Genomic DNA, 15,465 nt, shown 5'->3' on the forward strand with positions numbered 1-15,465 from the left:
GAGTTGGAGGTTGCTGTGAGCTGTGATGCCACGGCACTCTGCCCAGGGTGACAGCTTGAGGCTCTGTCTCAAAAAAAAAAAAAAAAAAAAAAAAACTGGCAATGGCAAGGGTACATGTGAATCTTTCTAAATGTAGAATATAAATGTCTTAACACAAAATGTCCTAGCCAGGTGTTGTGGCGGGTGCCTATAGTCCCAGATACTTGGGGGGCAGAGGCAAGAGAATTGCTTAAGCCCAAAAGTTTGAGGTTGCTGTGAGCTGTGATGCCATAGCACTGTACAGAGGGTGACATAGTGAGACTCTGTCTCAAATAAATAAATAAACAATTGTGTATATGACTAAAAAAAAAAAAACTGGTGGGCAGAGCCTGTGGCTCAAAGGACTAGGGCTCCAGCCCCATATGCCGGAGGTGGCGGGTTCAAACCCAGCCCTGGCCAAAAACTGCAAAAAAAAAAAAAAAAACTGGCAATGGCATAATTAATGTTAATGCTAAATGTAAAGGCTAGGAAAAGTCAATGACTAGAAAAAGTATTAGTCAATGACTAGGAAAATTATTTTTTATAATTAGTTTTATGACCATTAACAGCATGTCATTTTAACATATGAGAAGTTTTAGAACACATTTATTTTGAATAATTTTATTCAAAAAGAATAATCTGTTTTATATATAATGCTTTTAGAGAAACTAACAATAAATGTACTCGATATGTCCTTTTATGAGAATTAAACCTAAATCCTAAAATCTAAGTAATTACTTTGGCTCATTTTAATTAACAGTTAATGGAAATGAACAATCTAAGCAAATTCTTATATCTATAGTGAAAAATTTTCTTCATTGTGTAGTTCTTGATAGTCCTTTCCAATTTTAAAACTTATTTAGTTCCAATTCTAATTATGTAGTTATTTTATATTCAAGTATAAATAAGAATATGGGTATATTATAATAACAAAGAAAAAAGTTTCGGAAAATACGCCTTGAATGTCAAAACGTTTGTACCCTTTCAAAGCTTTCATGGAACACCTACATTATCCTGAACAAGGTAAACTCAGAGGACGACCTATAGAAATATGCTTTGTTCTTCAATCATTACTATGTGCAACTTTGAATTGTTTATTTACCATTAGACTAGAATGAACTCAAATGCCTAACATAAACCCTGTACTCCTGAACCCATTTTGTAAGTAAATAAGATTTATTACCAATCTTCATATAAATGTATGGAATAATTACCTCATAGACATTGGTATAAAAGATGTTGCTTTAAAATCCTGTAACCACAAGTATGTCATAAGTAATTCTAAGCTATGTTACCTACCAGAAATAGGTATTTACAGAAAAAAACCTAAGAGGATATCAGTGTTGTGCAATAATGCACACATACATACAAATACACCCTGAAATTCTTCACAAATGACTGAGTTTTGTTTATTCATAAAAGATTATAATTTGAACAGAAAAATTTAAGTCTACAAGGAAATCTGAGGTTTCATTCATTTCTCTACTAAAGATAAGGTATTTTAAGTTGTTCTTTGAAAAGACAATACAAATACTATGAAAAAGATGATAAGAAGCAAATGTAGCAGAAATAACAAAAAATTTTGGACTATTACCTCTGACTAAACCATCTGTATATATTTTTTAATCTGAGGAAAAACATTTACATTGTGAATTTATTTTCCTATCAGAAATTTAAAATTATAACATCTACTTACCAACCCAACACAATTGCTTAAAGCCACTTTAGTTGTACTACGTTGATCTTGCAAATATCCTGTGTAATGACAGTTGTCTAAAAAATCATGTTTCCACTGGGGTCCATCCTTACCCCAATATTCTACTGTAAAATGTTTGGACACAAAGTCTGTATTGAGAGTCAAGTTTAGATGAAAATGCTTGCCATAGGCTGAAAGTTTAAAAAATAACTTAGATACTGCCTGCTGTGGATCAATAGGGTCCATACTCCGTCTTCTCCTTGAGTGTTTATCATTTTTCACAGTAAAGCTGAGAAATGCTCCATTTTGATCAACCCTTATTGGAATAGTTAGCTGGTAGTGTTCAAGGTAAGTCAGGAATTCCTCTTTGTAATCACAAGGCAGAGAATCCAGAAAAAAAAAAAATGAAAGAAAAAAATTAACAGAACAAAAATGAAGCAATATAAACAACTTTGTCAGTTAAAATTCTGCATCATTATAGGTGAGGTAGGTACCCAAGAAAGTTATATTAAACAAAAATGAGAGAGTAAAAGCTTCTAAAGACTGATTAAGTTAAAATTATTTTCAAATTATTTGCAAAAGTAATTTTTTTATAATTTAATTTTTAAAACAAGGATTCTAGGAGCTAAAATTCTACAGGAGAATGAAAATTTCACATTGAAATAAAAAGCAATTAAAATCACACATATGTAAAAGAATTTAGCTCAGATAAAAACTTTTTTTTGAAAGTTATCCAAAAGAGCTCTATAGTTTTTTAGAATTTATTACTTTTTTTTCCTTATGAGACAGTTTAACTGTGTCATGTGCCATGGTGTCATTATAGCTCACGGCAACCTCACACTCTTGGGGTCAAGCCATCCTCCTGCCTCCATCTCCTGAGTAGCTGGGACTACAGGTGCCCACCATGACTTCTGGCTAGCTTTTTTATATTTGTAGTAGAGATGGGTATTCAGACTGGTCTCAAACTCCTGAGCTCAAGCAATCCACCTGAGTTGGCCTCCCAGAGTGCTAGGATCCTTGTCTAGAAATTATTACTTTTTAAATCATCAGTGAGAATGTCAAATGCTACAATCATTTTGAAAAACAACTGACAGTTCCTCAAAAATGTTAACCATGGAGTTACCATATGATCCAGAAAGTTTACTTCCATGTATATTCACAGTAGAAATGAAAACACATATCCATATAAAAACATGTATGTGAGTGCTCTTATCTGATTTTTTTTTAAATTTCAGATTGATATAACGGTACAATTAGTTTACATTTTTGCATTTGTTAGGTAAAGTCCAACTTGTAGTTGAGCTCTTCACCCAGGAGGTGTGCTATATACCCCTACATTGTGTCTGTTAGTTGAGAGAACAAACCCTCTTCCAAATCCCCTTCCTCCTCCTTTACCCCTACCCCCCAACTTGAATGTAATAGTGTTTCTCTGTCATGTGGGCATGTAGTTGTTCATCTGCTGGTTTCATATTAGTATTGAGTACATTGGATACATGCTTTGTCCCTAATCATCAAAGAAAAACAATAAGAATTATTAATAATAGCCAGAATTGGCTAGGTGCAATGGCTTATACCTGTACTCCCAGCATTTTGGGAGGACAAGGTAGGAAGATCACTTGAGCCCGGGAGTCCAAGGCTGCAGTGAACTATGATCACACCACTGCACTCCAGCCTGGGTGACAGAGTAACACTCTGTCTCTTAAAAAAACAAATAGCCAAAAAGGATAGATAACTCAGATTTCTATTACTGATATAATTGATGAAATGTGGATTATTCACAGAATGAAATATTATTCTGCAATAAAAAGGAATGCAGTAATAATATATGCTTTGACATGAATGAACCTTCATACTAACTGCCTTCATAATCAAAATCCATTATCTAACATTTAAAACATGCTAAGTAAAAGAGACAGTAACAAAAGACCATATAAGATTCCATTTATATGAAATATCCAGAATAGGCAAATCTCTAGAGAAAGAAGTATAGAAGTTTAGAGGTTACTAACAGCTAGAGGGTAAGAGAGGGTTTGGAAGAAATTTGGGAATGACTGCTAATGGGCATAGGATTTCTTTCTGAAGTGATAAAAATGTTCTAAAATTGATTATGTTGATAATTGTACAATACTGACTATACTTAAAACCACCAAATTATATATTTTAATGGGTGAATTATAAGATACAAGTATATATTAATAAGGTTGTTAAAAATATAAGATTGATCAAAACTTCAAAGGACTATTAAATATTTTTCCCTACTTAAATGTACTAAATATATATTTTTAATTTATTTTAGATTAAATGAGGGTACATGCAATTAGGTACAATGTTTGTGTTTATAAGGTAAAGCTGTAGTTGTGACCTTCACCCAGAAGTTTGCTATTCACCCAAACATTGTACCCATTAGGTAGGAACTGACCAAACTTCTCCCTCCCCTCTTCTTGAATTTAATTGAGTTTTTCTCTCATGTGTACATATTACTCTTAATCTATAATGTATTAATACATGTATTAGTATTGAATACATGGGATGCTTGATTTTTCATTCTTGTTATACTTTACTTAGGAGAGTGCTCTCCAAATCCATCCAAGTTTTAACAAAAGATATAAATTCTCCATTTTTTATGGCTGAATAGTATTGTATGATATGCATATACCACAGTTTATTAATCTATTCATGTGTTAATAGGCACGTGGGTTGTTTCCACATATTTGATTATAAATTGGGTTACATTTGCATGTAAATGTCTCTATGATAAAATGACTTTTTTACTTTGGGATGGATTGTCTAGTAATGGGATTGCAGGATCAAATGGAAAGTCCACTTTTAGTCTTTGAGGACTATCCATAATTCCTTCCATAAAGGCTGTACTAGTTTGCAGTACCACCAACAGTGCAGGAGTATTTCCTTCTCTGTACAACCACACCAGCATCTGCTGCTTTGGGACTTTGTGAAATGGGAGAATGATCCAGATGTACTAATAGATATTATCCATCTACCTTCTTAGCCTTATCTTCCTTCAGCTCAGTTTACCACTAAGGGAAACCAAATGCTTTCCTCTTGCCTGATTGTCCATACATGGAATTTAGCCACAAATATAAACTCCCATGAAACCATAACCTAAGACAAATGAATTGTAAGACATTATTTATTTCACTTTTTATGTTAATAAATAAGAGTTCATACTAAATACCACAGCTTCATTGACAAACTTTGAGAGCTACACTTTTTACACATGGACTTCTAGACATATACATCAATCTATAATAGTCTTTAAAATCTGGCTCATCAGGACCAAAAATTGTGTCACTATGCATTTGTGGGAGGGAAATCCAAAAGGAATGTCTTTCAATAATTCTATAAGGATTCAACTGGTCCGTGGAAAATAACATTTACCCCGGGGCCTTCCTTGTTCAGACCACTTTTATGATATAAAGTTCAATTCTATAGATTAAAATTATAAGAATTACAATTTGAGAAGTTGCACTTTTTATAATTCTCACTCTTTTACATGGCCTTGCTTTTAAAACTCAGCAATAAATGAGCCTATTAAAGTTAAGATTTAAAAGAACAAGAGGACCTGGGGTCTATCATTTTCCAAGAAAGACTGGCCAACTTTAAACTCCCCTGGACGTTAAATACTAGTCGGACAAGTTAAACAGGACTCTTAAAGCCTTCAATGTTTATAAAACCAGTACTGAACTGATACAACAAGCCTCCATTCTTATCACTATGTATCCCAAAGAAAGTATTCACACTAAATATTCAGAATCTTTTCTTGTACAATTAATAGCAATATGTTTTGTCAGTTTCAAAAGCAGAGATCCTACCTTGAGAACTGTATGAAAGCCTGTGGTCACTATGAAATTCCGATGAAGCCATGATGAGGCTCAAAATCCAGGTCAACGTCTTCCACAAAATTTCCATAATTTAGAAAACTGGATGACTTTTTGGAGGGCTACCTATGTGCTAAAGAGTCAATACCATACCAAAATCGAAGCATAACAATTTTATTTCTTTAGCACTTCCTGAAAATCAGTTGTTAGATGTTCCACTGCTTAACAGGTATTTTTTCCCAGCATCCTAAACTTTCTTCTATAACGGAATTCATTTTCTCAATCCAAAAATGAAAAAAGTGATGGTAAAAATTTTCAGACGCAAAACATGAGAATGATTAGTTATTACAATATGGCCATTTTTAAACCTAGAAAAACAAAAACAAATTTAAGTTAACTGAAAAATATCCTAAATGGATAGACCTACTACATATTGATAAATGTTTGCCAAAAGACATTACTACAAAATAACTTAATGTGGTTCAATTAGACCATTGTTTTCTTTATAGTCTAAATCCAGAGATGCGAGCAGCATAATACTATAGCTACTTAATAATCAAAGGAAGAATTTGCCCAGACATCATAATTCTTTTAAATTTTTAAGAGAACTCATTTTTGTCTGATGAAGTAGATCTACAAAAACATAGTAACATTTAGCAGCTGCCAATGAACCCTCAGACAGTATCATAAATTAAACTTCTAAACTTTGAAACATATTTTCAATATTCACTATCACACTTGACTTCATCTGGAAGTCTTACACCACTTATAAAGCAACTCATGTGGGAAAACTTCAACTCCCTAGAATGTAAGGGAAAAGAAAAGACTTTTTTTTTTTTTTTAAAGACAGACTCTTACTTTATCACCCTCAGTACAGTGCCGTAGTGTCACAGCTCACAGCAACCTCCAACTCCTGGGCTTAGACAATTCTCTTGCCTCAGCCTCCCGAGTAGCTGGGACTACAAGTGGCCAACACAACACCCGGCTATTTTTTGTTGCAGTTTGGTGAGGGCTGGGCTGGAACCTGCCACCCTTGGTATATGGGGTTGGGGCTCTATCCAGTGAGCCACAGGTGCTGCCCAAGAAAATAAATTTTTAAAACTTCATCATTTGGAGTATCACAACAGATTGATTTCCTTCCTTCCTTCTCTCCCTCCTTCCTTCCTTTTCTTTTTTGAGACCAAGTCTCACTATGTCGCCCTCAGTAGAGTGACATAGCATTGCAGCTCACAATAACCTCAAACTCTTGGGCTTAAGCAATTCTCTTGCCTCAGCCTCCCAAGTAGCTGGGACTACAGGCACCTGCCACAATACCCGGCTATTTTTTTCTTGTTGCTGTCATTGTTGTTTAGCAGGCCCGGGCCAGGTTCAAACCCACCAGCCCTGGTGCATTTGCCTGGCACCCTAACCAGTGAGCTACGGGCGTTGAGCCTCACAACAGATTTCAAGTTCTATCTCAATGTACTTTAGTTTCAGCTAACAACTTCACCAAGAATCCAAGTATTCATATGTTATGTAGAACAACAGCATATTGGCTACCTGATTTTCTAGAATATAGAAGATTAAAAGAAGAAAATAACTAAGGGACTAAAAACTAGCCAATAAAAGCAAAACAATTACAAGAAAGGCCCAGCACTCCCACTCATTTATATAGTTTTAAAACCCCAACATTATATAATTTGGGTAGAGGCAAACGGTTCCTATTTATTAATAGATTAATAGTTTAACAAGTCCTATTTAATATATAACTGCATTATAGCTCAATATCTGACATTCATACATAATACCACACCTGAATATGAAACATGAATCAAATATGTACTTCTAATTAGACAAATTACTATTAAGTTAGAGAAGTACACAAAAGATATTAGAAAGATTTTCATTCCAAATCCCTAATCTATGAAATTATCATATAATAAATGTTTACTACATATTTGTTGGCTGAAAAAAAGTGGATGAGTAAGAGCATGAATATGTGAATAGTGGTCAAAATAAAATCATTTTACACATATGAAAAGAATATTTAGTGCCACTGTACTCTAGCCTGGCCAACAGAGTAAAACTCTGCCTCAAAAAATAAGTAAATAAATAAATAAATAAGAATATTTGTATTAACTGGAAAATTAACTTATACGGACTACTTCATTCCCTATGGTGCTAGAAATATTGGTTATTACAACATATAAAACCACCACAACTATTTAAAATTCTCTACATATGTCTCTACAACTTATTATACTGCTAAATCTTGGAAAAACTAATTAATTAATAAGGAAATATTGACTTACTATATTTAAAAGATGATGCTATAACAACATTAGAATATAGAAAAGGATTAGGGATACAAAAGATTAAGACACAATTCTTGCCCTTGGGGAGCTCATAATCTAAATAACAAGGCAAAATTCCAGGCAGACTGACAAATGCTATAATGAAATTATGAAAAAGTATTAAGGGAGATCAGATGAGGGAGATGACTTCTGGGTCAGAGAAGGATGGATCAAGGATGTTTATGAAAAAAAGTATCATTAAAGGTAAGTCCTGGAAAATGAATACACAAGTCAAACTGATGGAGGTAATCATTACAAGTAGAAGAAATGTGTCCCACAAAGTCTACATAGTAAGAAAAAAAAAAACAAGAAATAGTAAATAATATTAGTAATAACAGTAAGAGCGTATTTGGTTCCTATGCAAAAGACTAACAAGTAATATCCAGAAAGATAGTTTAAAGTCAGACTAAAAATAAAGATTAAAAATATATTACTTCTTGGGGTGGCGCCTATGGCTCAGTGAATAGGGCGCCAGCCCCATGTACCGAAGGTGGCAGGTTCAAACCCGGCCCTAGCCAAACTGCAACAAAAAAATAGCCAGGTGTTGTGGTGGGCACCTGAGTCCCAGCTACTCAGGAGGCTGAGGCAAGAGAATATCCTGATCTCAAGAGCTGGAGGTTGCTGTGAGCTGTGTGATGCCATGGCAATCTATAGACGGCGACAAAGCAAGACTCTGTCTCTTAAAAAAAAAAAAAAAAATATATATATATATATATATATACATATATATATCTTCTTGTACTCTCCACAACAATCATGTGAAGTAGGTATTATTGCCCCTGTGCCAGAACAGACTGTGATGACCTCAATAATCCTGCTACCTCATATCCATGCCCTTGCATAATACCCTCCTATCAAATAATTTGATCCCAACCAATAGAATACCCAACATTGAGGGAATGTTACTTCCAAAATTAGATTACAAAACATACTGACTTCCATTTGGCTGGCCAACTCTCTCACATCAGTTTAGATCAGTGGCTCTCAACCTTCCTAATGCCACAGTCCTTTAATACAGTTCCTGAGGGTCGTGATCCACAGGTTGAGAATCGCTGGTTTAGATGAAGTCAGCTAACATATGGAGAAGCTGAGATAGACAGCAAGGAAGTGACAGCAGCCTCCAGAAGAGGCCATCGGTTCAACAACAGGCAAGAAACTGAGTGCTGCTCACTAATATGTGAGCTTAGAAGCAGATTCTTGCTCAGTCATGCCTTCTGTAGAGACCCCAATCAATGCCAACACTGAGATTGCAGTATCATGAGACCCTAAATCAGAGACTATAGGTAATCCATTCCCAGACTCTTTAACAGAGAGAAAGTGTTAAATAATATGTGTCATTTTAAGTCATTAAATTTGCAGTAATTTATTATGGAGCAATTGATAACTAATAAAGATACCAATTTACAAATTAAAAAGCTGAAACTCATAGAGGTCAGATAGGTAAAAACAGCAGAGCTCAGATTAACACACAAACTATCTGGCTCTAAAGTCTAAATTCTTTGTATTGCATCATATTTTAAAATGCTCCAATTTAAACATTCAATAGCAATTGATAACAACCAATGTCAAATAAGATATTCATAAATAGGTACTGATTAATGTGAATAGTTTCTAAAACTTTACATAGAGCAATTGTTTCAACTGAAACAACTTCTACAGTAATTTAAGCAAGAAAGCGGCCACTATCTTTTCTCAGGTAAAAATCTGTAAGAGATTAAGTCATAACATTATTCCATAACAATAATAAAAAGAATTCACTTAGCTTGGTTTCCAACCTACTTACATGTGCTCTCCATACTCTAAACCTGAGATATTAAAGTATAATAGCTGCTTCATGACCAGCATTCCTTCTTATTATTTTAATTGTTTTCAAGTCACTAGAGTGTTTTGAGTAATAATGTCTGACATTAAAGAAGTTCCCGGCTCGGCGCCTGTGGCTCAACCGGCTAAGGCGCCAGCCACGTACACCTAAGGTGGCGGGTTCGAATCCCCAGCCCGGACCCGCCAAAACAACAATGACGGCTGCAACCAAAAGATGGCCGGGCGTTGTGGCAGGCACCTGTGGTCCCAGCTACTTGGGAGGCGGAGGCAGGAGACTCGCTTGAGCCCAGGAGTTGGAGGTTGCTGTGAGCTGTAATGCCACGGCACGCTACCCAGGGGGAGAGCTTGAGGCTCTGTCTCAAAAAAAAAAAAAAAAGAAGTTCCCCATATACTTTAAGCTGTAATCTTCCTTTACAAAAGAATATATTATTAACATATTTGAGTTAATTTTCTAGCAATAGTGATAGATTTGTACTGAATCATTAATCTTTTTTCCTTCCATTTTTCTGGGCTTTGAAACTAATGACAAATTTACAACATAGTTGGCTGGGTTTAGGGAACAGCTATTTTTCCCCCTGGAGAAATTTCCTGCTCTTCAGTTTTTGAACTAATAGTTTTGTAACCTTCAGTCTTACCTACTGTCCTGTAAATACCCAAATTAATTATGCCAGTAGCATAGAGAGAAAAAGTAATAGGTAACTATTTGGCCAGAAAGGAGACTAACATATGATTTAAGGATTTACAATAAAAGGGACATTGGTGCATAATATAAAGAGCAGAAGCTTTGAAGTTAAACAAACCAGACTTACAGTCTTGGTTTCACCACTAGCTATAGTACCTGGCACATGGGCACTCAATAAATTTCAGTTTCTTTCTCCTTTCTCACTCTCTTGCTAACTTCCCACTTTCTGTCAAGCCTGGAGTGCTCAGTGAAGAAACTTAACACTAAGTAAATGAATTGGCTAGAGCACAACTAAAATCAACAGAATTAACATATCTAACCACTCTTAATAACCAACACAATAAAAATGAATGGGTTAACCCACTTTCTCATACCTGCTGGGGAGGTTAATCTGGACACCATAAACAAATATGCATAGACTCTGACTTTTCCAGATACAGTTTCCAAAGTTCAAGAAACATTAAAGCTAACATTAAAGTATTAGACAATTGTCTAAGAATCATGATGCCTTAACCCTTTAAGTTATATAGCTAAATATTATCATGTTGTAGAAAGCACAATAGTTTTGAGTCCTGATCTGACCCCAAGTTACTTAAACTCTCTGGATCTGTTTCCTCATCTATAAAGTAATGATAACAATGTCTACCTTACAAAGACTTATTGAGATTAGATTAGATACCACATGATAAAAAGTGTCTATATATTTCATTTTAATGGCTAAATAAAAATGTTAGCCCTCCTCTTCAAAAGGCCTTGTTTCAAAAATAGTTTCATGGTCCTCTTTTCCTAAAAAAAATGTGGAATAGTTGGATATGATGATAGAGTTAAATAATTAGGTTATATTGTCTATTAAAGTAAACAGTAAAGAACTTAAGTCATGATAATTGTATTAACAGATACTTTAAATTTGAAAACAGAACCAAAACATATTTTACTTTGATTACACATATACTTTCTTCCCTAAAACAAATGCACCAGGAAAGTTAAGGGATCATTTATTTACCTGTTTCCATAGATCAAAACTACACTAGGTAAACAGAAAAAAGATCAGACTGATTCCCTTAGTAGACTGCTCTGGTTGAAAGGTATTACTTGTCTTTTTCTTTTATCATCTTTACTTCCCACTCAAATAATCTGGGAGTACCCAAGGCAATAATTTCCTCTCATGAACTATTATTATGAAGCTAAAGAACATGTACAACATCCTTCTCAATGTCTTTCATCCATCTTAACTCAGATCATTTATCTAAGGTGATCTGGATTCCATGGGAGAAGCAAAAATACTATCCTGCCCTCAGGTATTTAATTTTTATATGTGAAAACTAACTCCTCAATTCATTTGCCATTTTTTCCCTCAACACATATATATGCTAAGGATTCAACTAGGCTCTAATTATACAGATTCTCAGATCATTGATAAACTTTGTGAGATTGGTTTCTAAGGAAAGGTGTAATTAAACACATAAATTACTCAAAAACTATCTATCAAGAAAAGCAAATAAACCAAGAGCAGAAATACAAAACACAATTTACAAAACTCAAGCTCTAAATTACATATAGTCCCAAACTTTCTTTCCCAGATAACAAGGTAAGTATCTGTTATCTTTATTATACCTCTTCCTGAAAAACAGAAACACCTTTTTCTCTTGAGATTAGCTCAGTAATCAATTACATCTTTCATAGAACCAAGATAGCTTTCCATCTCTTCCCTTCTCTTTCTCCCCTCCCCAAAAAACATTCCAAATATGCTGTTAATGCTCTTAACATATTAACTACCTTCATTCTTTCTCTAAATTCGCCAACAGGTAAGGTTTGGCATAGAGGCCCATCCTCTAGTAGCTACTAGAGGTTGTTAAGGAAATAAAGAGGAAGTGCTAAGAGTAGCCAAGAGCAAGAATTAATCTTACAGGTATTGGAACCAGATATGAAAAGAATAACATTATCTCAAGTTTTCAGATTAGAGATTTTTCCTCTTGGTTATCACAGAAATAATTAATAGCACTATGCAGATTCAATTTGCAGCCATTTATCAATGAATAAATATGATTCTTATTTGCCTCTTCAGAAATCCGGAACACCAACAATTAAATTTAAGCACTAAATATAAACCAGACTGTAACTACCATTTACTGAAACACAGGAAAACAATTATCTCCAGAATTAATTTCCTTAATTTCCTTCAACTACACCAATTTAATGTTACATTTCTTTTCTTGTCATGAATTTTGTGAACTGTCATCCCCATATCCAGAGTATCAGTCTAATCAACATAAGCTTTAAAAAGAAAAAAGAAAAGAAAATTAGTCCAAAAATCTGAACATAAAAGAATATTTTGAAAATCACACTTCAGTGTCTTTTTAAAAGTTCCAAGCAATGGTTCAGCTTCCCTTTTCCTCTCTGCTCTGCACACCCTCACTCCAACCCCCGTCAACCCCATTCCACTTAGCCCAGACAGAGGGTAACAGTCTGAGCTGCCCTGGTTGAGTTGATCCTAAAGTTAACATTCAGCAGCCCATTTCCAGACAGCAGCGCTAAATCTATTTGGATAAAACGCGTGTGACCCAGACAGTTGGCATTTGGCCCAAACGCGTTGCACCGGCAGCTCAAATAAAAACAAGAGTAAGAAACTCACTCTCTTGTTCCCTCTCAGTGCGCTTTCTCAATCTCTCCTTCTCTTTGCCTCTAGTACAAGGAAAGAAATTAAAGACAGGAATTGTAGCACACATTATCAGAAAGAGGCTTTCCAATATCCCCTCCAGCACTCCAGCCTCCTCCTCCCCAATCCCTGAACTTTGGTCCATACACCGTATATACAGACATACCCCGATAAACAAGGCTCCGGAGGGTTATGAGTCTACCACGTCCCAAGTGGCCAAAAGTAAATCAAAAACACACGCTTCCATCTCTTTGATTAGGCTATTAAGAGCTTAACATATCCTAGAGCATCAGGGCTACAGCTAGCACATTAATGCTACCCTCTGAGCCCAGGCATAAAATATGCACTTGTCTAAATACTTAAGACACTGACATGAAACTACAAAAATGCAGAATACTTTTCTTTAAGAAAACTGGAAATAAATTTAAAACACACACATCATTATTACTTTGCCGATTACTATATGGTGATTAGTTAAAAAGACCACAATAACCATAATCAAATCCACTTCACAAAACATGTACTGTATATTCACATAACGACGGTATTTTTTTTCATCAGAAAATACTTGCAAGTCCCAGAATTCTACAACCCCCGACTAGTCTGGAGTTAAAAAGATTTCTATCTGTAAAATGAGTTCAGTCAAGCTCACTCATTGCCATTAAAAAAAAAAAAAAAAAGTTTTCTAAGCGTTATTCGGAAGACAAGCAAAGCACAAGTTTTTTTTTAAAGGTTTCATTGAATATTGTGAAGTCTTCCTTACCGTTTTCATCTTCAAATTCTGATAAAAAGTAAGTTTCAAACAATAGAGATTGCACTGGACGACTCACGTACTCCCTCTCCTCTCTAACTTTTTTTTTTTTTTTTTTTTTGCCCCCCTTTGCAAAGCCACACCAGCCAGTTATTCTGCAGCCAGAATAAAACCCTATAGTCTGGCTAACCCGGGCTTTAGAACAGACTTTCCGATTTGGCAGAGTAAGAGATGCCTTCAATACATCAAGGCTATCACCCTGAGATGCTGCCTTTGCAACCCCCCTTTCTCATTCTCCTTCCCACACACAGCCCCCCTAAAAAAAAAAGGAAAGGAAAAAAGAAAGAAAAGAAGGAAAAAAAGACCTATAGGGGGTGGAAGTGGTGCCCTCTCTTCCTGGACAGCTTAGTGCCTTTGCTATGCAAATAACATGTGCAGAGCATCAAAAGGTATCAGCAGAAAAGAAGACAAGAGGAGCAGGAAGGGCAGCAAAGTTTTGTTGAAGTAGCCCTAGATCTCACTACCGGCCCCCAGCCAACTTGAATTGCAGCAGGAGAAAATTTTGGCAGCTTTTCCTCGGAGGCAAAGCACACTGACGTCAGTCTGCAGATGTGCCTGGGCTGCGTCGGGTGCGCATGTGTCCTGGGTCGTCACGTGGAGGGGGAGGGGAGATAGAGGTACAATCGGGGTAACCAACTACCAGCCATTCAGAAGCGCTTAGACAATGTCAACTTTTCCACCCACTGAATGAGAGAAATTTTGGCCCCTCTAATCTCTCTCCCCTATCCCACTATGCCTCTTTTCCTCCCCCTCCTCTAACCTCTTTTAGAAATTCTAGCCCGGTTTATTAGTTGTTTCTTGGAAAAAAGAAGCGGGGAGGGAAAGGATGAATGACTTTAGAGGGATTAATATCACTGTTGAGATCTCCGGTGTCATTCTCATGTATTTTTTTTTTTTTAGGTACACACAATAAAAATGTTAAAGCTTGCACATAAACAGTGCCTTTGAGGAAAGTTATAGTAAAGGTTAGATCAGTGGAGCAGACAGTCTTCAAGACTCAGTAGCTACGTGTGTACAAAACCCCTATGTGTTTTATATATACTTCAGCAAGTAAGGTTAGCACCAAAAGGGAAAGTAAACTAAAGTAAACTAAGACCAGCACATTTTCCATTTGATTATCGACTTCAGGTTATGTGGGGCTTTAAAAGAAAAAAAAAGTGGGGGAGGAGGGGGCGGGGGAAGAGAGAAGCTTGCATTATTTCCAGATGAGAATGAGACTGGATGGTGCTTTAAAGAGCAACCGGTAAAAGCTACAAATGGAGTGAATTTTTTTGTCAATACATTGAATGAAACTTCAGTGACTGCCCAGATGAAAATAAATCTGAAGTCCAGACCCCCCTGTCCCACCAAAGGAAGGAAAAAACAGGAACCCTGCTGCGATCTCAAGATAAACAAACAAAACCTCAAAACTGGTTCTTCAAGCTTCCCAATCCCACCCTTCCCCCCATCACCCACATACACACCAGCAGCCAGTCCAGACTTTGAGAATAAATACCGCTACAATGTAGCACTTTCACTTTCATTTGGCCAGAGAAAGCCACTGGCATTAAGTGGTGGAGAAAATGCTCAATAAGTTTTCCATGTCCTAAGCAAGCAAACAAAGTCTGGCACA

At 35.8% G+C, this 15,465-nt stretch overlaps 1 protein-coding gene across 1 annotated transcript in view; it reads right to left on the reverse strand.

The window, feature by feature from the left end:
* Positions 1–14,387, reverse strand: part of ADAMTS6 (ADAM metallopeptidase with thrombospondin type 1 motif 6) — a 366,007-nt gene extending 351,620 nt beyond the window's left edge. The window contains exons 1-3 of the mRNA XM_003785868.1: positions 13,806–14,387; positions 5,545–5,918; positions 1,715–2,079 (exon numbers count right to left, since the gene is read on the reverse strand). Of these exons, the coding sequence (XP_003785916.1) occupies positions 1,715–2,079; positions 5,545–5,641 (462 nt within the window). The 5' untranslated portion in view covers positions 5,642–5,918; positions 13,806–14,387. The remainder of the gene's footprint in view (positions 1–1,714; positions 2,080–5,544; positions 5,919–13,805) is intronic.
* Positions 14,388–15,465: the final 1,078 nt, after the last annotated feature.

This window comes from Otolemur garnettii, unplaced genomic scaffold, assembly GCF_000181295.1.
Source record: "Otolemur garnettii isolate 467f Iridium unplaced genomic scaffold, OtoGar3 scaffold00017, whole genome shotgun sequence".
In the NCBI taxonomy this organism is placed as follows: domain Eukaryota; kingdom Metazoa; phylum Chordata; class Mammalia; order Primates; family Galagidae; genus Otolemur; species Otolemur garnettii.